At 36.8% G+C, this 27,870-nt stretch overlaps 1 protein-coding gene across 5 annotated transcripts in view; it reads left to right on the top strand.

The window, feature by feature from the left end:
• The window catches only part of LOC131153535 (protein CHROMATIN REMODELING 20), a 119,580-nt gene extending 92,198 nt beyond the window's left edge, over positions 1-27,382 (top strand). For all 5 annotated transcript variants that reach the window (XM_058105887.1, XM_058105890.1, XM_058105888.1 and 2 more), the window contains 7 exons: positions 2,642-2,777; positions 6,824-6,882; positions 7,155-7,381; positions 17,216-17,419; positions 17,512-17,590; positions 17,676-17,938; positions 26,743-27,382. In XM_058105887.1, the coding sequence (XP_057961870.1) occupies positions 2,642-2,777; positions 6,824-6,882; positions 7,155-7,381; positions 17,216-17,419; positions 17,512-17,590; positions 17,676-17,938; positions 26,743-27,130 (1,356 nt within the window). In that variant the 3' untranslated portion in view covers positions 27,131-27,382. The remainder of the gene's footprint in view (positions 1-2,641; positions 2,778-6,823; positions 6,883-7,154; positions 7,382-17,215; positions 17,420-17,511; positions 17,591-17,675; positions 17,939-26,742) is intronic.
• The last annotated feature ends 488 nt before the right edge of the window (positions 27,383-27,870 follow it).

A 27,870-nucleotide genomic window follows, 5' to 3' on the forward strand; every position in this document is an offset into this window, starting at 1 on the left:
GGCAATGGCTTCCTGCTGAGAATGCAGCCTTGGACCTTGTTCAAACTACGATTAAGGCCGGCTAAAAACATGTAAACCCTGTCGTTTTCCTCTCTATTCTTGTGGCGAGCATGGTCGTTTGAATTCTCCCAAACATCATCATTACACTGATCAAGTTCCTGCCATAACATTACCAATTCGTTGTAATGAGTAGTAACATTGCGATCATTTTGCTTGGATCTCCAGAGTTGAGTTTTCAACTCAAATATTTGAGAAGAATTTTTCAGGTCTGAATAAAGATCTTGGACGGCCTCCCAGATGTCTTTAGTAGTGGGAAGAAATAGGTGAGGTTTTCCAATGGCATGTTCCATGGAATTGATGAGCCAAACAATAATAAGAGAATTTTTGGACTGCCATTTTTCTAGATTAGGGTCACCAGCAGCAGGTTTCGATATTTCACCAGTGAAATGCCCCATTTTCCGTCTGCAATCTATCGCCAATTTTATGGACTGAGCCCACTTGAGATAGTTTTGCCCATTGAGTTTTGTAACCGTGAGATAAAGGGCTGAATTCTGGGAATAGTAATCGGAAGATACAGGCTTGGGAGGAATAGTGGGATTGGGCGGAATGGTTTCGGAAGTGCCGGAAGAGCCGGTAGGATTTCTTTGGGCGCGGGTCATCACTGACTTATACGACATCAGAAGAAAGAACAAAATAGAAAAAAGCACGAGGCTTTGATACCATGAAGGCTTTTTGAGAAGAAGAATAACCATTCTTATTAAATTTCAAGAGACACAATTACAAGATAAATAGTAGAGGAAGGCCACCAAATTACGAAAGGCTACAAAATCGGCAAATCAAATGACCAAAAAATCAGCAAGTCAAATCAACAGATCTCTAGGCTAGAAAACAGGAAACAGAAACTACTAGAATCTGAAATAGTAATTTCAGATTTTTTTTGCAAAAAATAGAATTTCCTAATTTATTCCCTAGAAATCTGACACATGTTATGGATTAATAATAAATTTTGCATTGTCATTTGATTTATACAACACTTCTTTTGGTTGCTATCAAATGTTTATATTAGAAGCGTTCTATTCTGATAAATAAACATTCTGCAAACCAGATGCTTAGCAAATGTGGAGATCTCAATGTTTATACCAAAGCTGTTGTTTTTTGAACAATTTAAGAAAAAATAATTTAAGAAAAGAAAGAAGATTACAATTTAAAAAGGACAAAAGAACATCCAAGAAAAAGAGAAAGCAAAGAAAGAAAAATGAGGAGCTAATTAGAAAACTAGTTTAGAAATCCCATCTTTAAGCCTTTTCCATTATAATTTACTGAAGACTGTAGATTTGCTAATTTCTGCTAATCCTTCATCTTTCTTTTACTCCCTAGTGGGACTAAAGGCTTGTTATTGTTGTTGTTGTTGTTGTTGTTGCAGATTTGATAATTTCTGCTAATCGTTCTTCATCTTTCTTTTACCCCCACCCAAGCAAACTTAATTACCTTCAGGATCAGTGAGCCACAAACCCATCTTATCCATCAATTCTTGTGCTTCTTGTCTTTCCCATTTATCTGCCTCACAAGAGTTGGGAAAATAGCTTCCTTACACTGCTTCTCCTCCTCCCAACAAAAAAAAAAATAGCCTCTCAACCTCACATTGAAGATGGTGGCACGCACAATATAATGAAACAAATGATTCAAAAACATGGCCATGCTCCCGAAACTCATCCAGAAGCAAAGCACCATCATTGTCAAATTGGCTAGTGATTACTGTGATTATATCTGACACATCATCCCATTTTTTATTCTCCTTCCTTTTTCTACGCTCATCTGTATCCCCTTTCTTAACACTTGGAGATTCCACAATACTCCATCTTTGTTCAGCACTTCTTAAAATTTGTTTTCTGATTAGAATTTACTTGCTTTTCTTCAAATGCCTTCTCCCATCCAATGAACATAAGCCCTATTAGCACTATCATTTTCATTACTCTTTCCGTTACCTGTAAATTTATCCCCCGCATCATTGCCTTTAGCCTGAATATCCTTCAGATGTCCAGAACCTTAGTTAAATCCCTGTCCCCATTCACCATCAGATACTGATCAGTTTTTTGACTTGACAACAGCTGTCTCTGACTAAGGATGCATAAGCATTAGCCGGAGCTCCATACTTGCCTGAACCACTGCTGTCCTGTGCTTGAATCTGACCTGCAAAATTCAGCTTGTTTTTAGCCCTTACCTGTGAAGAGAGGGATTTGAAATAAATATGAAAATTTTATTGAAAATTCGTACTATGATGAAGCAGACAATAATACAATTTAAACATAAATTATATTATTCATTTACTTAAAACAATGATAAATTATATCAACTGTACATGGGAGAAGTCTGCTATATCTATGTCTATACCACCACAACCATATATTAGCCTTTTAAAGGACTTCAAAGCTCGTATATATTTATATTTGTTTTCTAATTCTTGGCTACTATCTTTTTTTTTTTTTTTTTTTGCATCTTTCTCATTCATCTAATATTTTGTATGATTTACTGTGTTACAAGTCTAATTAAAAAATGGATGGTGCATAATGCATGTGCAGCTGCATGTCTTTTTTATTTGAATCGAGCTTCCATTTTGATGGCATTGATTATTATATAGTAGATATGGAACCATCCTGGGATCTTGCAATTGACGAAAGACGACAAAAACTTTGTAAGACGTGAAGATGCTGTGGATAATTTTCTTGTTGAAGACAGCTCCAGTGACGATAACATGGATTACAGTACAGTTTCTGGAGGTAAATCCTCTAAGAACCCCCCACCTTAATCCCTAGCCGAAACACACACACACACACAAATCGTTTCGACATTATGCTTAAATATCTGTGCCTATTAAACTTTAAGTTTTATATCATTTCACTGAATTCTTCTATGAACTTTCAATTGTTATTGTTAAATGTGTGGTTTAAGTTGCCTCGGTTGTTTTCTTTTTGAATTATATATGGAATTGGTCAACCGTATTGAGTCTATTGACATTCTTCCCCTAAGGCCTGGATTCTTATGATCTCAAGCAGCCCATTGAGTATTCAGGCTTGAGATACTGCCTGGCTTACTTCAGAAACATCCTCTCATTTCCATTGACAGATTTGCATCATGGGAATGAGTATTGCTGGATGAAGGTCCATTATCTAGACACAAAATAAATCTTATCGTCCTATAGTAAACGCATGACATTTATATGTAATTCTTACACAATTGAGAACTAGTGTATGTGTTGCATGCATCTTGTTATATCCATTGAAAAGTACTGTATGAGCAGAACATTGAATGTAAAAAAATCACCATATCTTGTAACATGTACTGGATACAATGAATCATTGAGCAATACAATTGAAACGCTCTCAATTACCTTGGTGCATATCCACCTCTATACCTTTCGGTTTTCTTGGGACACTTTTGCTGGGCCTGCTTGGAATTTCTTCTCTCATGCATATTTTGGCAGAAAAAGGGGAGCTTAAGTGCAACGGTAAGGTTGTCGCCGTGTGACCTGGAGGTCATGGATTCGAAGCGTGGGAACAGCCTCTTGCAAAAATGCAAGGTAAGGCTGCGTACTATAGACCCATTGTGGTCTGCCCCTTCCCCGGACCCTGCATACGCGGGAGCTTTGTGCACTGGGCTGTCTTTTTTTATGCATATTTTGGCAGAAGATCTCTTTGCGTTGTGTGCTGTTCTGATATTTATAAAGGTGTACAACCGGTTATGACAAGACAGCTGGCATGTGTGGGTGCCGTATCTACTATATGTGTTGTTTGGATCAATGATGTCTGCTGTTGTTGTACATAAATTTGAAAGTACACATCCTGATCGATTTTTGTAACTTTTTTGTGATTCTCATCGTTTGTTGCCCATGACATATGAATCCCCTTATTAAATGCTTACTGGGTAGAGGACAAGTGTGGAAGAGGGAGGTGAAGGCTGGTGATGGAATGGGCAAGGGTATGTATGATAAGTACTGGTAGAAAAAAGAATAAAAATTTAGTGTTTGGGATGCGGAAGAGTATACAACGGTAACAGATTTTCTAGAAATTGTATCAGTGAAGTGCATGGATGGACAATAATTTGCAGATAAAAATATGTTTTGAGTGTGGGTTTTGTGGAGACAAAATTGTACTTTTTGGATGGAGCTGATGCAATTGGTATGTCTAGTAGGAACTTGAGCCCAGAGTTGATTAATTTGGGCATACCAACCATTTTGAGCATTTCTTTTGGATGGAAGAGGGGGTGTAGGAGAGAGTGAGAAAGAGCTTTCTACTTGATGATGAACATTATAATCTTCAGGCCCATTTGGTTTAGGATTCGAAAGCAAGTTTGTGCCTCTTTATTATAAAAAGTACATTATAAAATGCGTTATTGTTTTTTAAAATGAAAACGAGGCATTTTATCATGTACTTTTTATACTAAAGACCATGTTTGATTAGCAATTTGCAAAATTGTTTTTGGAAATGAAAACAATGGAACATCATTTAGTTAAGGTTGATCCAAGTGGGAATTTGTTGTTGTTGATGACGATAATAATGGTGATAATAATAATAATTATTGTTATTATTATTTGAAGGTGAGTTTTACTCCATACCCTATGTTTTCACTGTATCCAGATCACTGCATTCGGAAACACATGAAACACCTTAAATTCGTTTGCTGAAACCTGTATTTTTAGGGGTCTTTGAATATGTTTCTGAAAATCTTTTTTTTTTTTTTTCATAAGCAGTTAAGAGAACGCGTCTTTTCGTACCCTGCATTTTCATATAGAGAAACCTTTATGTGAAACCTTATATAAAAAATGTTCCTTTCAATTGGCTTTGCGCTCCCCTTCTTTGAGGTTTTAGACCCACCCTTATGGTCCATAGATTTGAACCTGTAAAGCATGTTGCTGTGTTTTTTTCTTTTGGGTTGAATCTTGTACTTATTTTGTGATAAGATCATTTAGAAAAATGAATTTCTATTAAAATCTTCCAGCATACATATTTGAGCAAAAACTCCTTGAGTAAGCCTAGTGCTTCAATTCCTCACCTTTATCTTGATCTCTGAAGCACTTAAATAAAGATGCTTCCATTGATGATGTCATGTCACTAGCAGCTTGGAAACACATTAGTAGATATCATGAGGATCATCAATCTGGCTTTGAAGTTTTGGAAGAATCTTCATCCCGAATGATATCAACTGGTGAAGAAGAAGTTGGCCCTAATTTAAGGGGAATAATTTTGGAGCATTTGTAAGGATGGTGGGGAGTGGTGTAAAGATCAAATGCTGTACGAGTTTGGCCATAAATTTTATTAGTATTTTGTGATACAACTGTGAATTTGTAAACATTCTGGACATTGCAGAGCTATCATGCAGCCAAGATATGAGTAAGCAGAAAAACTGTAAATATGTTTTCAGGCTTTTTATAGAAGAAATGTGAATAAATTAGAAAAATCAATAAAAAATGCTTCCAATCTTATCATGGACAAGGAGAATGTTAAGAGTAATGAATAAGAAATGCCTCTGCCGACAATTGCTGAGGCACACTGAATTCATTTAAGCAGGGATGAGAGCTTGGTAAAGAAATGGTTTTGAAAAGAAATTCCCACTTGTACTTGTAACATTTTGTGGATCCCCAAAAGTTCGCTGCAAGTATTGACAAGATGCAATGAAAGGGACAATGGCTGCTTATTTCTCGGTTTAAAAACTGCTACTTTGAGAAGTCGAGGTGCCAGGAGAGGTGGGGGAAAGTTTTGTAAAAAGAAATTTTAAGAATGAGGGAGCTAAATGTTCTTTCTCTGCAAAAAAAAAAAAATTGCAGAACTAAATTTCTAGAAATGTGCTTTCTTTGGAGTATTTTGGAGGCTGTGGATGGAATGCTGTGTGTCTATGCTTTCAGAGAAGAAGTTGTCATCTTTGCTGGTTTGGGAGTAGATTCATTATATGGCTTCTCTTTGGTGTGTGGACGATGGGAATTAGGAGCTGAGCTTTTTTCATATTCAGCACGTTTGGCGATATTTTCGATAGTGTGAGCTGGTTTTTTGTTTTGTTCTTTTGCTTTTCAGTTTTCTTCTTCCTTCTTGTTGTTTTTTTTTTTCTTCATTCTTTTCTGGTTTTTCCCTGATTTTGTTGAGATGTTTTATTCTTCTGGTTTTATATTCTTAATCCATCAAAAAAACTTTTTCTTTTGCTATTAAGAAAAAAAGAAATAAAAAAAGAAATGAGTGAGCTGAATGCATGTGGAGAGCCTAATTCTGATATCCGTGGAGTCAAATTATATTTGCAGACCTACTTAAAAAAAATGCTGGTTTATACTACCTGCATAAATGAACATTGAAATTATGAATATTTACTTGAGGAAGTACAAATGTTGACTGTAGTTGCCACCTCAAAGTTGGCCATGCTAACGATGGTTCTCATGAAGAATGTTGTAACCAATAAGACAGATATGGAACTAAATATAATTGCAACTATAACAAGATACAGATGGAACTTTCTCTTAAGTTAATTGAATGAAATGTTGTTGATTTAGTGAATTGGCGGAAAATGATTCATATAGCTGACCACACTTAGTCAGACTGAAGGCTTGTGTTATTGTTTTTGTTGTGGATAGAACTAACTTTCATAAATATCAATTCAAGGGTATGCTGATTTCTGATTTAGAAATATGTGCTTGCTTTCATTTGCTGAAATTGGTTTTGAGATGTGGGGGCCATTTGTTCTTTCATTTGCTGCAGTCATTCTTTTATATGATTTTGTTTTTAACTTTGAGACTCCACAACTAATGCTTATATTAATCTATATGTTTTTGTGCTGACAACAGAGAAGCTGAGGAGGAAGAATGAATTTTCGCAAAGAAGTGATAATGGCTTCTTTCATGAGGTTTGAGCCAATTGCGCCAACAAATCATAACTGTTTCCAACTTTCATTGGACTTAGGTGTCATAGATTCAAATCTAACTTTGATGAAATTCAATCAATGTATTATTTTTGGTTCTTTCCAGTCATCCCTTCTCTACACCCTTTCCCTGTCACACAACCTTTTTTTTTCATCATTTTGTGGAGTTCAGGCTAGAAATACTGTCTATTTAGTTATTTTACCTTTATTTTTAAATTTCCGCCTGAATGTAATCTAGTGCTAATGTTCCTTTTCAGAACTGGTGGAATGATCTTCTTCATGAAAATAACTATAAAGAGGTTGATTACAGTGGTAAAATGGTCTGTCTTCTTGACATCCTAACCATGTGTTCTGATGTGGGAGATAAAGTATTGGTTTTTAGCCAGAGCATACCAACTCTTGATCTCATAGAGTTTTATCTGTCGAAGTTACCACGACGAAGCAAAAATGGGAAGTGTTGGAAAAAAGGGATGGACTGGTATAGGTGAGTACATTCATGAACTAATGAGAAGATATAATTGCATATCAATCAAAATAGTTTATCAAAAAAAAAAAAAAGAACAAAAAACGGTTTAGTATATTGAATTATGTAGAAACTGAGGAATCCTTTGAACTTTGTTAGTTTCAGATAGATATCATATTTTGCCTCTAGATTTGTGATTTTGTTTCTTGTCAAATGATTGACCTGGTCATTCTATTTTGGACTTAATTGTGATGGTAAAATTCTTTTTTTTTTTTTTCTATATGATTTCTCAATCAGCTTTTATGTGTGCATTATTGAAGAGAGAAAAAGAATGTGTTGGCACGTGTGTAGTGTGTTATAGTTTTCGACTAAAAAAGAGATATATAAGATGATAGAAACAAATTGAGCAAAAATAAAATTATGAACTTAAAAAAATGAAGGAAAAGGAAGTAACATAATTAAGGCTTTCAGACGCTTCTGTATTTTCTATCTTTTGAGGCTTCTCCTAACTCCAAGAAATAGATTTTGAAGCTTCAATATATGTGTGTGATTGCATGCACAATGGGCCACTAGTTCCTGTTTTTTGATTATTTGTTGTATTATTATCAAGTATGAGTAGTTTTTATTTTATTTTATTTTTTTTTTAAATTAAATTTTTTTTTGTTTCCTGAAACTCTTTTCTTCTTTTTCTTTGTGGAGGCACTGGTTGATTATTAGAATGGTAAATTACACAAATCCTCCTTGTGTTTTGTCGAAATTACAGGGACCTTGCTCTCATTTTAATAAGTTTATTGAGTCCTTTTTATAATGCCTTAACAATTCACATACTCTCTCTATGGGCTTTTGTTAGTTTTGTATTTTGACGTGTCAAACATCATAACATCAGCTTTAGCTACTTTTTCTTTATTTTCATTGGTCAATGGTTACAGAGATTATTGATGGATGCCTTGTTCACTAATGTATTTATTTTCTTTTATTTTTTTGTATTTATTCCTTCTAATTTTTTCTATTAAATATCTTTGATTATAAAAAATAAAAAAATAGAACATCAGGATACTTTTGCCTTTTTTTTTTTTTTGTGGAAGATATGTTGAACAGCAATGAGAAAACCATGGAGCTATAAAATGTTTGGTTTCTACTCCTCGCCCTTTCTCTTCCTTCCAACCAAGAATAGATTATTAATCTATGATCTCTTTAATATCTATTTTATATATTTGAGACAATAGCCAGATTCTTCTGCACCACCCCAACCTCCCATCTTTTTTTTTTTTAATTAAAAGAAGCAAGTTTCATTCATTTTATTAAGAAACTAGTGGTGCATATGAAGGGCACTGATTTGGTTATGCAGTGTTAATATTGTCTGAAGCACACATTTCCAACTTGATACATCAAACACATCTTCACTGTTGATTGAAATTGTAAAAATCATAAATCTGAATTTGGATTTATACTGTCATAATCCTTCGAGAATTAGTCTTTATCAACTCATGAAAGCGTAGGTTTAATGATCAGAAGAATTCTCTGAACTTGCTTAGGGAGGAAGATACTTTTCTTGGTTTTTTTTGGGCTCATTCTTGTGGGGCTTTTGAGGGTCTCACTGTCTGATCTTCGTAGGGTTTGGAAAGCAGTGCTGATGTAATTCTTTTTTATTTTTTATTTTGTTGGTGGATGGCCTTAACTGCCTTCCACTGTAATCTTCTTTATTCTTTCATTAATGAATTTTCTGTTATCTAAAAAAAAAAAAAAAAAAAAAAAAACAAATCTTTTACGCTCAGCCATGTCCTGCGTCAGCAACCTTTTTATCTCTGGGGCACAAATTGATGTATAAGTTCTTAAAATGAAATGCAAATCTCTACTGCGAAGGCATGCAACTTGCACATACACAGGCATATGCATAGAGGGAGTGAAAGATAGGGGCAGTTATGGTACAGGGGACCAAAATTACAGCATGATGGTGGTGCTTACCACGTGGTGGTTTATCCTGACAACTTAATTCTCTTGTAAATAATGGTCATGTTAGAAGAAAATATGTTAGTTTGGGAATTACGCCTTATTTTATTAATTTATAAAGAGGGCAGGTGCGCAGCTGTATCTAAGCTTCTGGAGATTGCTGAACTGTGTTATCTCGTTGTCTTTCTAATCTCTTCTCTTCTTTTGCTCTTCCTCTGTAACCCTGATGATGTATTTTCTTCATTGGAATTTCAATTTATTTTTGATTGCTACATGGTATCAGAGCCTTAAACTTCTCTAAACCTGATTTAATCTGGCTTAGTTGCTGTATCTCATCTTCCTCTCTTCATTTGTCTCCCTTGTCAAATCTTAAAATAGAGATCTCTTTCCTAGTTTGGGAACTGTTTAGGGTTTCATCCCCGTCTCTTCTCAGCCATGAGCAATGCTTGTGGGTTTTGTGTGGCTTTTGGTTGTTCGCTGATGGGAAGACAGCTGCACTGAATCTTGTGGACTGCTGGTGCTGTTTTGATGCTTCCTCTGATTGGTTGAGCCAAGATACCGGTATGATGTTGTCTGTGTACATGAGCTCCTGGTTATGCCTACAAATGCTTCTAACAGCTGCAAAGTTTATTGGGTGTGTGCAGCATTGTTTTAAGTGTCTGCAGTTCTTAGGTTTGGTCTGCTGTGTTCTGCGTGGTTAAAGCTAATTTTGGCAGTATCAATGAGAGTTATGTCTCTGATTCCTCCTAAGATACTGTCAGTTATATGGTGTTAGCTGCCTCTTGAAGTTCTGGACCTTTGAAGTTATTGAATGGTGTTTTCTGCTATTGTGTGCTGCCTGATTCTGCATTGTTGCTGTGGCGTTCATTCCTGGTCATGGTGTGTGCTGATATGGTGATGTATTGGGGATGGTTCTAATGGCTTCTATAGAGAAAGCTTTTCAGGAATACTGTGAATATGCAAATCACAGTTATGACTGGTTGGATCCTTCCATCTACTTGTTTTGGTCTTTTGGTCTCAGGTAGTGCAAGTGTATAACACAAAAGGGAAATGCAACTATTTTATGCATTAACCTCCATCTCCAAACGCCAAGAATTATGAACAATAGATGAAAGAGAATGAGATATTGCTTGTGTAATTGTTGAAATTGCAATGAGCCACAAATTGCTGTAAGCGTCATGATCCAAAAATAACTGAATTCATATGGCATGATCCTGGTGACAACTTCTGGCAAGACAAAAGCGGAAGTTGTATTTTTGACTTGAATGATAACTATTTTCGATTATGACCTAGAAGGTAGGTTCATCATTGAGTATTGTAACACTGCCAAAGGTGTGTGGGAGGAACTCTATATTTACCAATAGGTTAGTTTCGTCATTTAGATGATGAGGCAATGCACTGAGTTTTTGGCTGCCAAATTTTTGTCTAGGTTGAGTCCATTGTGATGAGATTCTTGCTGTGAATACGTACCCTCAATGAATGAGGCATATGCTAGAGTCCAATGGATATTGAAGATGCCCCCCAGTCAACTTCTCAAGCTTCTTCCCTTGATAGTTTAGCTATGATTGGAGTATGAGGGCAAGGTTTGGATGCTATCGTGGCAGAGGTATCAATCAGTCAATTAACTGAATTTTTTACTTGCTTTGTAACCTTCTTTCCTTCTTATTGTGTTATTCAAGATCTCCATATGAAGAAGAGGATTGGTGGAGGGCTTGAGATGGTGGCCAATAGTGTTCGATGGTTGTGTTAGTTGACCCAATTCTTATCATATAGCTTCTTCACTTTCTACCATGGAATTTCTCTAGATGAGTGGCACACTCATTTGGATCATCCATGCCTTCAAAATCTGCAGCAAATGTTTCCCATCTCCATGTCTATTTTGCATTTTGAGTGTTTTATGTGTGAAGAAAGTATATTAAGTCTTCTTTTTTGTATCAAGTTGAATATCATAATGAATCATTGTTTTCTCTTAGTCATTGTTTATACTTGGGGGCCATGTAGAGTGAAGAATTTGTTTTAACATCATTATTCTTTGTTGTGAATTTCTCGCATGCGACCTAGATTTATTTTTTTGAAAGATAGGTATGAATTTCGTATTGTACTGACTCAATTCTACTACGAAATAAAAGCTCAACTTGGATTTGATATTGAAATTTTTTGATATGATAATGCACTTGAATTTGTTCAAGAAAAAAAAACTCCCTTAATGATTGGGAGGTTTTGGAGCTTTCTTTTTTGCTGTTTTTGTTGGAGGGTAGCCAACCTTCTAGGTTGGACTATTAATCTTGGGTTCTTGATTCTTTGGGGGAGTACTTTTGTACGTTCTTTGTTGAGTTTTTGATCCAAGAAAATCTGGCTTCTCCACTTCATTGTTCTATTTGGAAGGCCAAAGTCCTCTATAAGATTAAGGCTTTTATTTGGTTAGTTGTTCTTGATAGAGTTAATAGTAACAATCTGTTCTTCTAATGTTTTTTCCTTTTTTTTTGAAAGTTCTGAATCACCTCCTCACCTATTTCTTCAGTGTATTCATTTTCTTGGAGTGTCATGAACAAATTATTTTTATTTTTTGAGTTTTTCCCCATCTTCTAAGGAATATTTCTTAGGATCTTTGTTGTACTTCCACTTTTCTTTAATAAAAAATGTTATATTTTTCTTGGTGAAAAAGGTCATTCATAATCATATGTACATGCCCCTAAACAAAATGGAGTAGCTGAATGGAAAAATAGACATGTATTGGACGTAGCATGGTCTCTACTCTTTCGTATTCATGTTCCTAAAACATTTTCGACCGGTGCTTTGTTTCAACCCACTTTTTGCTTAACATGGTGCCCACTGGTGTTCTAGAGGGTCGGGTCACCTTCGCCATCCTGTACCACAATCATTCTTGTTCTCCAGTGTGCACAAGTGACGACATGTTCTCTACTTGTCTCGTTCTAGGAAACATAGGCACTTGTAAGAGGTTGAAGTGTTGATACTGGACACATATCAAACACAAACATGCGCCCGACATGGCCGGACATATGTCCGACACATGTCGGATATTAAATTCCATGTTTTCATTTTCAGACATGGCTTGGACATTCCCGAACATGTCACGACAAGATGTTGGAATGCCCATGATACTTTTGTATTAAAAACACAATGTTTTGTTTCATTCGATCCCTTCCATGTTTTTATTGTTTTGTCAAGACTTAAGATTCCTCCAAGATTTGGAGTCGTAGCACGAGTTCAACCAGCTGATCCTCGTCCTTGCTCGCTGGACCTCGCAGCCTACTTCGCCGGAGATGTCCAATACCTTTCCAATTTCAAATCGTGCTTTACTCTTGTTTGGCTTCTTCTGTCAAAGGCTCAAGGCCCACGAACCATTGAACTGTTTTGAGCTATGGCTTTTCTTGTTTTGTTCTTGATCATCGACTTCTAAGATTACAAGTAATTGAAGGAAGAACTGCTTTGCATTTTGTGAGTGAGAGCAAGATGGGTTTTGGGACTTAGTCTATATAATTAATATTATGTTAATTAATTAATGTATCTCGGCCATGCCATATGCTCAATTTTTCAAAATTGTCATATCGCTGTGTTGATATTGTGTTGTATTGGTGTTCCCTATCAATGTCAATGCTTCATAGGTGATGTTAAGCTTGTCTCTGTTGGGTACTCAAGAACTTAGAAGGATATAGATATTATGATACCCACGTATGCATGACTATGATAGTTTAGATTTCACTTTTTCTAAGTGGACTCCTATATACTCCTTGGATGAATTCTTTTTTTTTTTTTTAACCATCAATTCTGTTCCCCCTCCTGTGTTGGTCCTTCTATTCCGACCCTTATTCCACTAGAGAAAACTTCAAATCCTCTTTCCAATCCATCGGATACCAATATTGAGAAACAATTAAGCTTTTATCCAATAGTAGGTTCACATCATAACCACAATGCAGCTGTCTTTTTTGCCCTTCATTGTCTCGTAGCATGACTTGTATTTGCCAATTGCTCATAAAAAGGTACATGAGCCTATGTGTAGCAGTTTTTCATTGCTTTCCGAATTGGTCATAATGTTTTAGTTCTTCATTTCTTCACCTTCTTATATTATTATGCATTCTTTAGTCTTGTCCATTTCGTCTGGTTGTGTCGTTTCCTCACATGTTGAAGCACGTAATAATTGTGAGCAGAAGCATGCAATGCTTGAGTAATGGATGTCTTGACCACTTGAGGAATGTGAGACTTGGTGGATTATGTGTAATGGTTAGGCGTATTATTCGCTGTCAAATATCTTTCTAACTCTTAACAACTAAAGGCTCGATTGGATGCCAAAGGGTATACCCAAACATATGGTATTGATTACTTTGACACTCTCCTGTTGCTTGGCTAAATTCTGTCTGTGTGGTGGTCGGCCCTTATAGATGGATGTAAGGAATGCCTTCTTGTATAAGAATTTGCATGAAAGGGTGTACATGGAGCAACTTTCTAGGTATGTTCCTCAAGGATAGAGCTCTAAGAAATGTACATTGCATAAGGCCATTTTATGTTCCTAGGTAGTCTTCTTGATCTTAGCTTGACAAATTTAGTATCGATGGTTTCTACATTTTGTCTTATTTAGTGTTTTATCCATGGTCTTAAAATTTCCATGAAATTTTCAAAATTCCCTCGTCTCATTACCCTTGAAATCTAAATGGCAGTCCATTTCCTCCTTACCTAATTTTTGTCGAAATTTCAAGAATGGTTCGAAATTTATCAAATCTCAAAGTTTAAGAAAAAATTTTCAAAATCTTAATAAAATTTGTTGGAATTAGAATGTGAGGTCTAGATGCAAAGTGAAATTTCTCTCTTGATTTTTCTTATTTTTAAATTGAAACAAAAGATTATTACAAGGGATTTTGAGATTATATAAAAAATTAAACTTGCAACTACAAGGAGTTTAACCATTCATTTCTAAATTAGCTTTATTTGTATGAAAAATAATATTTGATTGGTTTATGAATTTCATTTATATTAGCTAAATATGTCTAAAAATTAAACATATTATATTACAACATTGATGTATTTAATTTGTAATATATTAGTCCTAAAACTAACATTACTGTGTCTATTAGCTGTTCTTGAAGCTCCATAAAAGAATTCCATGTGTTATTTCCAGTTCCATTGCTTTTTCAAATTTAAATCAAAATTTACATCAAAATTGAGATTGACATCAAAATTTATATGTAAGAGCTTCAAAATTTTAGTCGAAATCAAAGTTGAAGTTCTTGGTTTTATCTAGTTTCATCATTCCTTTTAGGAGACATGGTACTTCTAGCAATTTTTGTCATGATTTTACCCAGACTGGAATGGCTGGTCTGATTGGTTTTACTGGGTGCCTTTCCTGTTTAGGTGACACTTAAATCCGGGAAATGGGGCAACCCAGTCAAAAATTGGACAATCTGGGGCCAAAGCTGCCAATTGGGGGACTGATGTGAACTGGCACATACTGGGATTGGATCTAAGTTGGTCAGATTTTAAAAAATAGAAGAATAAAAAAGAAATAACAGAGGCAGAGAGCACATTTCGTCTCCTCTGGCAGCAGCGCAACATCGTCCTTCTCCGACAGCAATGGGGGTAACGCAGCAACCTCCCTTGGCAGCACACTGAAGAAAGGCTTAATACCTAAGTCCCTACGACTCCTGTGGTCCTCCTCCTCTGAGTAGCAAACTATTAAACATTTAATTTAATATTCTCTAATTTCAATTCATTTCAGTGAGCAGTTTCCTCCTCTTGCTTGATTTGCTTCCAAAAAAGATCTTAATCTTTTCATTTCAGCTATTTAGTAGTTCTACTTATATATATATATAATATAATATTCACACACATGGTTCTGACATCACATCACCGAGACGACCAACCTTGTGATTTCCCTAGGTTGGTCGTCTGTCTGGTTTTCAAGACCATGTTCTATGCTGTTAATGTCTTTAAATGGCAATGAGTAAGATTGCAGAAGCATTGGCTTCAATCAAAATTTAAAATCAAGGACTTGGGTACTCCGCATTACTTTCTTGGCAGTGGAGTGTGTGGTGTATAAAATCGTTGAACCGTAATGAAGATATACCTCGGAATTGCTTAGCAGGACTTGCATGTTGGGAGCTAAAACAGTTGATGATCTAGTGGATCCAGATGTCATGTTAAAGGGTGTTGAATTTGACTTTGAATGCAAAGGGTTCTCCTGGCAAAGATTTGATACATAAATGTTATAGAAATTGTGAGATCATGGGATACTCTAATGCAGAACACTTTGTTGAAGAGAGAAGGTCTACTACTACACACCGTGCATCTGTGTGTGGTAATCTTGTTAGTTGGAGTAGCAAGAAACTGATTTTGTAGCAAGATCCAATACTGAGTTATGGTACATGCTGTTAGATGGCTTCTGTGGTTGAAGTTATTTTTTGTCAAATATGTGATTCTTGGTGGTATAGCCCATAGATATGTTGTGGTCAGGCTGCCATTATATTGCTAGCAACCTAGTGCTTCTTGAGAGAATTAAGCACATTGAAGTTGCCTGTCATTTTTTGTGAGGGATGCTGTGTTGAAGAAGGTTGTGAGGACTCCACTTGTGCAAATCTATGAATATGTTTGTCTAATTGTTATAACAAGCTGGGGTTAGGTGGTATCTATACACCTGCAGCTTGATTGTGAGTGTTAGAAGAGTATATGTTACTTTTAGAACTAGGAGTAGTGGGGGATATTTTTTGTTTGTCTTATTATTAATGATACATAAAGAGGGCAGACTTACTGCTGTGCTTAAGCTCCACCATACTGTCAAGTGCCAACTTAGTCTTCTCCTTCTAATCCCCCCATCTCTTCTCCCTCTCCAACACTAAGTACTGTATTTTCCTGATTGAAACTTCAAAATTTATTTTAGATTTTTCAACATGTCAAATGTAGAAGTAGGATATTTATTTTATTATTGTTTTGCCCCCACACACACTCTCCGCATGCATATGAAATGGAAAAAGCCAAAAAAAAAATTGTATGGGAATAATTTCTGTTCTAGTTGAGTGGATGGAAAATATGTCAATAACAATAGAAAACCCTTAAAAAAAAAAAAAAAAAAAAAAAACCGGTGCACAAAGCTCCTGCGTATGCGGGGTCTAGGGAAGGGGCGGACCACAATGGATCTATAGTTAGCAGCCTTACCTTGCATTTTAGCAAGAAGCTGTTTCCACGCCTCGAACCCGTGACCTCCAGGTCACACGATGACAACCTTACCGTTGCACCCTTACAATTCTTGTATTCGTTTTCCTTGAAAAAATTACAATTCACCTCCCTTGACATGCCCGTTAATTATAAGGACCATCACCGGTGTTCAAGAATGAGATAAAGTTCCCTTGAGATTTGATGATTCTTTGGTGCACATCCTTTCTTATTAGGTTAAGTGTAAAAAACATAGTTTGAATGGAAACGTTTGTCCCTTTTTTTTTTTTTTTTTTATTTCGTTAGGTGTCCTGGGCTTACGCACCAGACTAATCCCGGGCCTACGCCAACCGTGCCCTTGATCAACACGTAGGAGGTAAATCGCGGATGTGCGCTGCAGGCAGTAGGGTTCGAACCCCAGACTTCACCTTTGTCCAAGGCCGTCTGACGCAAGTCCTTACCACCTGAGCTTATGCCCCATTTTTATTAGGATAAAAATAATCGTGCATGCAATTGCAACTCAAAAGAAATAATTTGCTCTAAATTTTCCCAAAAAGAATCCTATTGAAATGCAGTATGAAAAGATAATGCTTGGACAAAATTATGTTTTCAAATCATGATCTTTGGACAAAATTCTGTTTGTGATGTTGGAAGTTTGTCAGATGGAAGTTATTTTTTTTCCTTTCTATTTTTGTTAAAGTACTTCCCAAATTTATTTCTTTACTCGCATGATCTGCCCAACAGGCTAGATGGAAGAACAGAGGGCTCTGAAAGGCAAAAGCTGGTTGAGATGTTTAATGAGCCGTCAAATAAAAGAGTGAAATGCACTCTGATATCAACTAAAGCTGGATCTCTGGGGATCAATCTTCATGCTGCTAACCGTGTGATTATTGTTGATGGCTCTTGGAATCCGACATATGATCTTCAGGCTATATATCGAGCTTGGAGGTGCGTTTTACTTTAAAGATTCTGTATTCACTGTAACAAAAGTATTTATATGAATGCTTGTTTCCATTTCAAAATCTGTTCTGTCTCTGCAGGTATGGCCAAAGAAAGCCAGTATTTGCGTACCGCTTGTTGGCACATGGAACAATGGAAGAAAAAATTTATAAACGCCAGGTAATATTTGACTGGTAAAGAAAATACCAGTGCACAATCTTCATGCTCTGAATGAAATTTTAATGAAGAGACTTGACTCAAACAGGTGACAAAGGAAGGCCTTGCTGCAAGGGTAGTCGATAGACAGCAAGTGCATAGGACGATGTCTAAAGAAGAGATTTTACATCTGTTTGATTTTGGTGATGATGATAACTCTGATACTATACCTGAGCTGGGGCGAGAGAACAGACATGCGAGTGCTCAAATTATGACTGGGCAGAATGGAAATTTTTTGAAGCAGAAATTGCCTCATGGAAGCTGCCCATCTGACAAGTTAATGGAAAGTTTACTTGGCAGTCACTATCCACGGTAGATTATTTTACCTTCTTTTACATTTGTTAGTGTGACAAACTTGTAGTTGTAAGACCTTTTTGGCCCTTAGTATTTGCATATTATTTTATGATCTGGTTTCTCATTGTCTAGATTGTTAGAGGACATCCATCGCTGATTTAAGTGTGCTCGAATGCTTGAATTTTTTATGAAATTTGTATAAGAGACTAAGGAGACCTAATGTCCAGACGAGGCAAACAAAAGAAAAAACTAGGAGCCAAAATCATTAATTACTAAAATATAAAGCGAATAGCTTTTGTGATAAACTTAAAAAAGAAATGCTCCATAGGGAAAATTTCTTGTGTTTAAAATTCTTTTGTTGGGACAAAACCTATTGTCTGTTGTGATGAGGTACTTTATGTTAATAGTTTTGTGGTGATGGTAATTAAGTGTGGGGTTTTGTAGTGGCTGGTGGTGGTTAGTGCCTGGAGTGAAATTTCACTATTTTCAAAATCTTGCTCAAATTTTTTTATTTCGGTCGGGTTTCAAAAGAAAGCTCAAATCCCTGTTATTTCTTTTCTGGAAATTTTTTTGTGAAATTTCTTGTTTTTTTTTTTTTTTTTTCTGAATGTCTACTGAATTATTGGAAATTTAGACCAAATTTTTGTAATGCTGAAAACAATTTCCAGAAATTTTGGAATTGTATTCTGTTTTTTTTATTTTTTATTTTTTAATTTTTAATTTTTAATTTTAATTTTTAATTTTTATTTTTATTTTAATTCTGTTAGTTAAAAACCTGGACTGCAGTCAGTCTGATCGGTTGAATTGGGGAACCTAGTCCTTTAAGTGGGAGATCTGAAAAAATTAGTAATATAGTTTTAAAATTTTTAAATCTAAGCTTTTAGGAAGCTTTCCTGAGTTCCAAACATGGTTTATATCTTCTCTACTTGTTGGATGTTTTCAATTGGTCGTGTATGGAGGAGAGTCTCCTCTGGTCTTTGCAGATTGAAAAAAAATCTTTCAATCTGCATTTAGACAAAGGGGGTTTTGCTCTTTTCAGTCTTTTGGAGGAGAAATTTCATTTCAGGATTTTGTGGGCCAGATTAATGTTTTGGCAGTGCGATGGGCATGCAACTGTTTGTCTGCATTCTTCTCAAGATTGAACGACTTTGTTCATTACAGGAAGGTTTGGCAGGGTTCAAGTTTGGCTCATAATAATGGCAAATCAGAATGGTAAGTACTTGGGGTTATGATTGTGCGATAAAGATTATTCTTTTTCATTCCAGTAGGTATGGGTGGGATGAGATAGTGAATACATGTGGGGGGTGTTACAGCTGCTGGCATGTTCTGAGAGTAAATCCTCAGATACGATCATGGGTCAATCTTGTGATGATCTTGCTCGCTGGAGTTGGAAGGAGGTGATATTGGAAAGACTTGAGTCAGTAGTCATAAGGGTGTGCCAACTGAGCAGCAAGCAGCAAAGCAAAAGATTTCTTTCCTTACTTCAGCCCAAAATTATTTCCTTATTTTTCAATTCATTATTTTGTACAGTTAGCATATATTTAGTTTACATGTATAGGGCTTGACAGATTATAGTTTACATGTATAGGGCTAGAATCATGCTAGAACTTATTTACTTTCAATGTATAGCATTCTTGTAAAGTCTATATATAATATAAAGTACTCAAGGCCAAACCATTCGGCCATTCACACAATACTTTGACATGGTATCAAAGTCAGCCAACTGCTAAGTTCTTTTTCCCTTTCGAATTTTTTTATGTTCTCGATTTCGGAGCTGTGTCTCGTTTTTGTGGCTGTTGTGGTTTTTTTTTTTTCTTTCTCTTCTGGAATTTTTTGTTTTAAGTTCTTTCGGTACTTCTGTTGCTGAGTGGCTGTCGGCACAGCAGGTTTTCTGGTTTGCCATTTATTTTAGTGTAGGCAACAGCCTTCTATTGCTGTTCCTGGTGCTTCTTTGTCTCGGCACAGCAAGTTTTTGTCCTTGTGATTCTCGGCAAGCAGGCAACAACTTTCTGTTGTTGTTTGTGATTCTTGACAAGCAGGCAACAGCTTTCTGTTGCTGTTTCTGGTACTTCTCTGTCTCGGAACCGCAGGTTTCTGTCCTTGTGATTCTCGGCATAGTATGTTTGTTTTTTTTTTGGCTTCTTGATTTTCTCCTTTATTTAGCATGGACTCTACACCTGTGTGTGCCAAGTTTACGGACAACAATTATTCTATGTGGGCTTTTCAATTTGAACTTTTTCTGAAGGGAAAAGATCTTTGGTGTGATATTGATGGCATGGATTGTGCACCCAATCCTGATAAATCCAAGAAGTCAGCGGCTTGTCCTTCATGGGCTGTGCTTGATTCTCGGATTATGTCTTGGCTTCTTGGCTTGGTTGAGCCACATATTGTTCCCCAACTTGCGACCTTATCGTACTGCTTAGTCCATGTGGACTTATTTAAAAACAGTATATCATCAAGATAACGATGTCCGTCGTTTTCAGTTAGAACATGAGATTGCCATGTTTCAACATGACAATCATTTCATCTAAGACTATTATTTGGGGTTTCTGACTTTTTGGAACGAATATTATGATCTGGTTATTGCGGATGTCCCTGTTGCCTCTCTTCCCATTATTCAATGTCTTCACGAGAGTAGTCGTTGTGATCAGTATCTAATGAAACTCCGCCCTGAGTATGAATCTGTTCGCTTGTCTTTGCTAAATCGCTCTCCTGTCCCTTCTCTTGATGTTTGTTTTGGTGAATTACTTTGTGAAGAATAATGGCTTAGTACTCAAGTTACTATGACACAATCTCATGGTAGTTAAGGGTCTGTCGCTGTGGCTTATGCTGCTCAACGACGAGGACTGCCTGCGCATTCTAGCAACTTGCAGTGTTTTTGCTACAAAGAATTTGGGCATATTGCTGCTAATTGTCTTAAGAAACTTTGCTCTTATTGCAAGAAGAGTCACATTATCAAAGACTGTCATATCTGCCCGCAAAATCGTTAGGCCCAGGCATTATAGACTTTTGTTAGGGTACCCCCCTTAGTGATTTTTGTGTCCCTTGACTCTTCTTTAGGTGACTCCTCTGTTCCTGCACCTCCTATAGTGAATTACTGCACACTCGAAATGGTGCAACGGATGCTAATTTCGGCATTACTAGCAATGGGGCTCCAAGGTAACAATTCTACTAAACTCTGGTATGTGGACTCGAGTGTCTCTAATCACATGACGAATAATCCCACTATTCTGTGTCATGTTCAAACCTATGCTGGTCAATCTGCTATTCGGATTGCCAATGGCAATTCTTTGTCAATAGTTGCTTTCAGAGATGCCTCTTCTAAGTTTACTGATGCTTTTCTTGCTCCTCAGCTTTCCACGAATCTTATTTCTATTGGTCAATTAGTTGATAACAATTGTGTTGTTAATTTTTTTGGTAATGGTTGTGTTGTGCAGGACGAAGTAACGGGGGAGCCGATCGCTAACAGACCTAAAGTGGGGCACTTGTTTCCAGTACTTATTCCTATTCCAGCACGTTCTCTAGTTTCTTCTATTAAGTCTTTTGCTTGTAATAATGTTTCATATCTTACTATGGTGTGGCTTCATGGTTTAGGCCATCCCAATACTCAGATCTTAACTCATGTATTGAACTTTGGTTTACTTGGTAATAAAAACCGTTCTTCTTTATCTCTTGAGTGTGCCTCTTGCAAACTTGGTAAAAGCAAAACTCTTCTCTTCCCTTTGCATGCTAGTAGAGCTTCTCAGTGCTTTGATCTTATCCATAGTGATGTTTCGGGACCTTCCCTGGTTAGTTCACATGAAAAATTTAAATACTATGTGACTTTCATTGATAATCGTAGCAAATTTACTTGGGTCTACTTTCTTCGCTCTAAATCTGAGGTTTTTCATAGTTTCATCGAGTTTTTAGCGTATGTTGACAATCAATTTTCTGCTTCTATTAAGACATTACTCACAGATTCTGGTGGTGAAAGTGTCTACTGAGTTTCATGCATTTTTGGCTTCTTAAGGTATTATTCATCAATGTTCATTTCCGGCTACTCCCCAACATAATGGAGTAGCTAAACGGAAAAATTGTCTTCTCCTAGATGTGGTATGTACTCTCTTGCTGGAATCCTCTGTTCCATCCTTGTTCTGGGTTGAGGCTCTAAAAACTACTACTTGATTAATATTTTACCTTCTCTAGTCCTACTCATGGAGTCTCCCTATTTCTGCTTATTTGCTAAGCAACCTAGTTATGATAACCTCTGTACATTTGGTTGTGTATGTTTTGTTCATTTACCTCCTCATGAGCAACATAATTTATTTGCTCAATCTGTTCGATTGAATGTAGGATCCCACTAAGGGTGGCTGGTGGTGGTTAGTGCCTGGAGTGAAATTTCACTGAAAATTTTAAAATCTTGCTCAAAATTTTTTATTTTTGACGGGTTTGAAAAGAAAGCTCAAATCTATGTTATTTCTTTTATGGAAAATTTTTTGCTGAAATTTTTTTTTTTTTTTTTTGTTACTGAATGTCTACTGAATTATTGGAAATTTAGACCAAATTTTTGTAATGCTGAAAACAATTTCCAGAAATTTTGGAATTGTATTCTGTTTTTTTATTATTTTTTTATTATTTTTTATTTTTTATTTTTATTTTAATTCTGTTAGTTAAAAACCTGGACTGCAGTCAGTCTGATCGGTTGAATTGGGGAACCTAGTCCTTTAAGTGGGAGATCTGAAAAAACTAGTAATATAGTTTTAAAAATTTTAAATCTAAGCTTTTAGGAAGCTTTCCTGAGTTCCAAACATGGTTTATATCTTCTTTACTCGTTGGAAGTTTTCAATTGGTCGTGTATGGAGGAGAGTCTCCTCTGGTCTTTGCAGATTGAAAAGAAATCTTTCAATCTGCATTTAGACAAAGGGGGTTTTGCTCTTTTCAGTCTTTTGGAGGAGAAGTTTCATTTCAAGATTTTGTGGGCCAGATTAATGTTTTGGCAGTGCGATGGGCATGCAACTGTTTGTCTGCATTCTTCTCAAGATTGAACGACTTTGTTCATTACAGGAAGGTTTGGCAGGGTTCAAGTTTGGCTCATGATAATGGCAAATCAGAATGGTAAGTACTTGGGGTTATGATTGTGGGATAAAGATTATTCTTTTTCATTCCAGGAGGTATGGTTGGGATGAGATAGCGAATACATGTGGGGGGTGTTATAGTTGCTGGCATGTTCTGAGAGTAAATCCTCAGATTCGATCATGGGTGAATCTTGTGATGATCTTGAGTGTGCCTCTTGCAAACTTGGTAAAAGCAAAACTCTTCTCTTCCCTTTGCATGCTAGTAGAGCTTCTCAGTGCTTTGATCTTATCCATAGTGATGTTTGGGGACCTTCCCCGGTTAATTCACATGAAAAATTTAAATACTATGCGACTTTCATTGATAATCATAGCAAATTTACTTGGGTCTACTTTCTTCGCTCTAAATCTGACGTTTTTCATACTTTCACCGAGTTTTTAGCATATGTTGACAATCAATTTTCTGCTTCTATTAAGACATTACTCACAGATTATGGTGGTGAATGTGTCTACTGAGTTTCATTCATTTTTGGCTTCTTAAGGTATTATTCATCAATGTTCATGTCCGGCTACTCCCCAACATAATGGAGTAGCTAAACGGAAAAATTGTCATCTCCTAGATGTGGTACGTGCTCTCTTACTGGAATCCTCTGTTCCATCCTTGTTCTAGGTTGAGGCTCTGAAAACTACTACTTGATTAATATTTTACCTTCTCTAGTCCTACTCATGGAATCTCCTTATTTCCGCTTATTTGCTAAGCAACCTAGTTATGATAACTTCCATACATTTGGTTGAGTATGTTTTGTTCATTTACCTCCTCATTAGCAACATGAATTATTTGCTCAATCTGTTCGATGTGCATTCTTGGGATATAATGTGTGTCAAAAGGGATTTGTTTGCTATGATCCTACATTTCATCGTACATGCATTTCTAGGAATGTTATTTTTTTTGAAAATCAACATTTATTTCCTGTGTCCTCTGTACCCTCCTCTTCTACTGTGATTCTCCCCTCCTTTGAGGAGCAATTCTTGGATCCTCATCAAGTTAGTTCTCGTTTTAAACCAAGTATTGTGTATACGTGACGCTCCCACCCACAGTCTCTACTGGTAGCTCATCCGATATCGGTTCCTACCACGCTCGAGTGTTGTACCCCCGGATAGGTATGGGTTTCACTCTTCAAGTTCTGGAAATTCTGTTTTAGCTCTTATTGTTGCATTGCCCAATTTAGATATTCCCACATCCTACTCCCATGCTGCCAAGCATGATTATTGGCAACAAGCTATGCAGGAAGAAATTTCCGATCTAGAGGCCAATCACACCCAGGACATTGAGCCTTGTCCTCCCACCATTGTTCCTCTGGGTTGTAAATGGGTTTGCTCAGTCAAGGTCCGATCTAATGGAAGTCTGGATCATTACAAAGATTGCCTTGTTGCACTTGGGAATAATTAGGAATACTGTGAAAATTATGAGGAGACCTTTGCTCCTGTGGTGAAGATGACTACTGTTCGTACGATTCTGGCTATTGCTGCTTCCAGTGATTGGCCACTACATCAAATGGATGTTAAGATTGCTTTTCTTCACAAGGATCTTAAAGAGTGTATTTATAGGAAGCCACCCCCAGGCTTGTTTCCCTTTCCAACTTCACATGTGTGTAAGCTTTGTCGCTCTCTTTATGGTTTTAAACAAGCTCCGAGGGCCTAGTTTGATAAATTCCGCACCACTTTATTACAATTTTCATTCAAGAAAAGCAAGTATGACACTTCATTGTTTCTTCAGAAATCTGACATGGGTATTGTTGTTCTTTTGGTTTATGTTGATGATATTGTGATTACTGGTTCCGATTCTGCTTTACTTGGTTAGCTCAAGACTCATCTCTCAGAGTCCTTTCATATGAAAGATCTTGGGTCTCTCACATACTTTCTTGGTCTTGAGGTGAATCGTAGTTCCTCAAGTATTTCACTCAATCAACATAAGTATGCTAGTGACTTGGTGGCCACAACTGGCCTTCAAAAGGGTACTCTTGATACTCCCATGGAATTAAATGTCAAGCTTCGCAAAGAGGATGGTGACTTACTTGTTGATCCCAGTTTATACCGGAAGTTGGTGGGTAGTCTTGTTTATCTCACCATTACTAGACCAGACATTTCTTTTGCTGTACAACAAGTCAGCCAGTTTCTTTAGACTCCTTGTCATCTTCATTTGGCTGCTGTAGGATCATACGCTATGTTCAGGGCATTTTTGTCCGTGGTTTATTCTTCCCTGCAGGCAATTCTACTCGCCTTGTTGCTTATAGCGATGCTGATTAGGCTAGTTGTGCGGATACACGTTGCTCCATCACTGGTTGGTGTGTGTTCTTAGGTGATGCATTGATCTCTTGGAAGAGTAAAAAGTAAGACAGAGTTTCTAAGTCATCGACGAAATTTAAATACCGGGCGATGCCTCTTGCTTGTTTTGAAATTATTTGGCTTCAAGGTTTGCTTGCTGATCTAGATTTTTCTGAGACCAATCCTACACCTCTACAAGCTGATAATATGAGTGCTATCCAAATCACGGCCAATCCTATCTATCATGAGCGCACGAAGCATATTGAAGTCGATTGTCACTCTATCCATGAAGCATTTGAAGCTCATGTTATCACTCTTCCACACATTTCCATTGAATTAAAAATTGCGGATATCTTTACCATGGCTCTCACTTGTCATCGACATTGCTTCTTAAGTAGCAAATTGATGCTTGTTGATCAGCCCACAATTATTTCCTTATTTTTCAATTCATTATTTTGTATAGTTAGCATATATTTAGTTTACATGTATAGGGCTTGACAGATTATAGTTTACATGTATAGGGCTAGAATTATGTTAGAACTTATTTACTTTCTATGTATAACATTCTTGTAAAGTCTATATATAATATACAGAACTCAAGGCCAAACCATTCGGCCATTCACACAATACTTTGACAGGGTGAGCAAGTGCTACAAATGTGGAGGGTCAGGGTTGCTGCATGATGGAGTGGCAGAGCTGAGGGTTCTGTGAGTTTCGAGGTGGCTAGGGTTTTTGGGATGAAGACATACACGAGTTAGTACTTAGTACACAAGCTAAAGAAGAAATTGTAAAAGATGTAGTACATCAGTTAAAAGAAGGTTGGTACAGTTGTTGCGTGATCATAGAATATCTTTAGAATTAAAAGGAAAATTTTATAAGATAGCTATAACACCAATTATGCTATATGGATTAGAATGTTGGTAACCTGAAAACAACATAACCAAAACATAAAAGCTGTTGAAAGGAGAATGCGAAGGTATGTAAGTGATAATATTAAAAGATAAAGTAAGGAATTAACATATTTGCAGTAATTAGGAATGGCACCTATAAGATAGGGAGAGCCAGCTTAGATGGTTTGGACATGTGCAGCACATAGTGCACCTGTGAAGAGGAGTTAATTACTGTTAGTAGCAATAGAAGGGGTGGAAGTAGACCGGAAATAACTTGGGGTGAGATAATGATGAAGGATTTAGTAGCCCTCAAATTGTTGCGTGTAATTGATGGTTTATTTAGGTGACTCCATTGAGTGGGACTTGAGGCTTCGTGGCTGTGGTTGCTGTAATAGTAATGTGATCCTACCAGACTATTTTACTTTGTCCTAACTTCACACAGTTTTATTTTGATCCTTGCGTTGCAATAGCTATTTATCATTGAACCTTGGTATCCCTATCTCAAGACTTCTACAATACACTGACTTGAATATGTGATATATTGCCCTGGTTTCAGGTGGATTGCTAATTACCACGAGCATGAGACTCTCTTGCAAGAGAATGAGGAGGAGAAGCTATCGAAGGAAGAGCAGGACATGGCTTGGGAGGTATATCGAAGAACTTTGGAGTGGGAGGAAGTGCAACGAGTCCCTCTCGATGATTTGACCTGTGAGCGTAAGCCTGCCATGTCAAATGCGGTCCCTGCAGCACCAGAAAGCTGCAGATTCCGACAATCTGAAGGTGCCATGAGGAATCGTCCACCGCTGCGGAAATGCACTAACCTTTCACACATGTTGACTCTTAGGAGTCAGGGAACAAAATTTGGTTGCAGTACCATTTGTGGTGGGTGTGCCCAGGAGATCAGTTGGGAGGACCTCAACAGGGACAGTAGCTCGGCGAAGTGAGAAACAGCAGGCTACATTTTGTTTGTATGCATCTTTTTGTTATTGTTTTTTCTTTTCTTTTTTATTTATTTTATTTTTCTTTGTTTTGCTTCCTGTTTTGTAAATGTCAGGTAATGAGTTCAAATTCCTTCTGGACACTCCACACATTCTTTTTTGGTAGTCATGTAACCTGCCTAAATAACGGCTGGTGTTAAAAACCCCTGTAAATGTAACTTCACTGTGCTATATTGAAAATATATGGTATATACAAAATCCTGCCTCAACCCCTCTCCCTCTTGCCATTCATTTTATCCTTGCACTTGGGCATGAAAATGCGAACTGGTTAGACCGGCGCTGGCTTAGGGCATCTGTAACTACTGAACATTGATGTAGCCTGTATTTCCATCTCTTCCTCTCATTTCCTTTGTGCAATCTTACCTGCAGTTTCTAATTTGAAGGGGATGCTTGAAGGAGGAAGTATGTTTAACAAGGCAATTATGCAATACATAAAGAGGCTTAGGGCCTGCTTAGTTTGGTTATAGGATTGGTCTCTGGTGCTTACATGAAATTCTATATCTGACATCTCTTTAAGTTATTTAACTTGTGCGAATGTACAAGTACAAATTAGGAAATGTGCATCTATTGTAGAGCTTTTCAGGTGAGTGGATTTCCTGTTTGATTAGCGTGAATATGACTTAAAATCTCGAAGAGTTGCTAAAGATATGTTTAAATGAGATGTCTAAGATTTCCATTTTGAATTA

Source organism: Malania oleifera, chromosome 4, assembly GCF_029873635.1.
Source record: "Malania oleifera isolate guangnan ecotype guangnan chromosome 4, ASM2987363v1, whole genome shotgun sequence".
Classification (NCBI taxonomy): Eukaryota; Viridiplantae; Streptophyta; class Magnoliopsida; order Santalales; family Ximeniaceae; genus Malania; species Malania oleifera.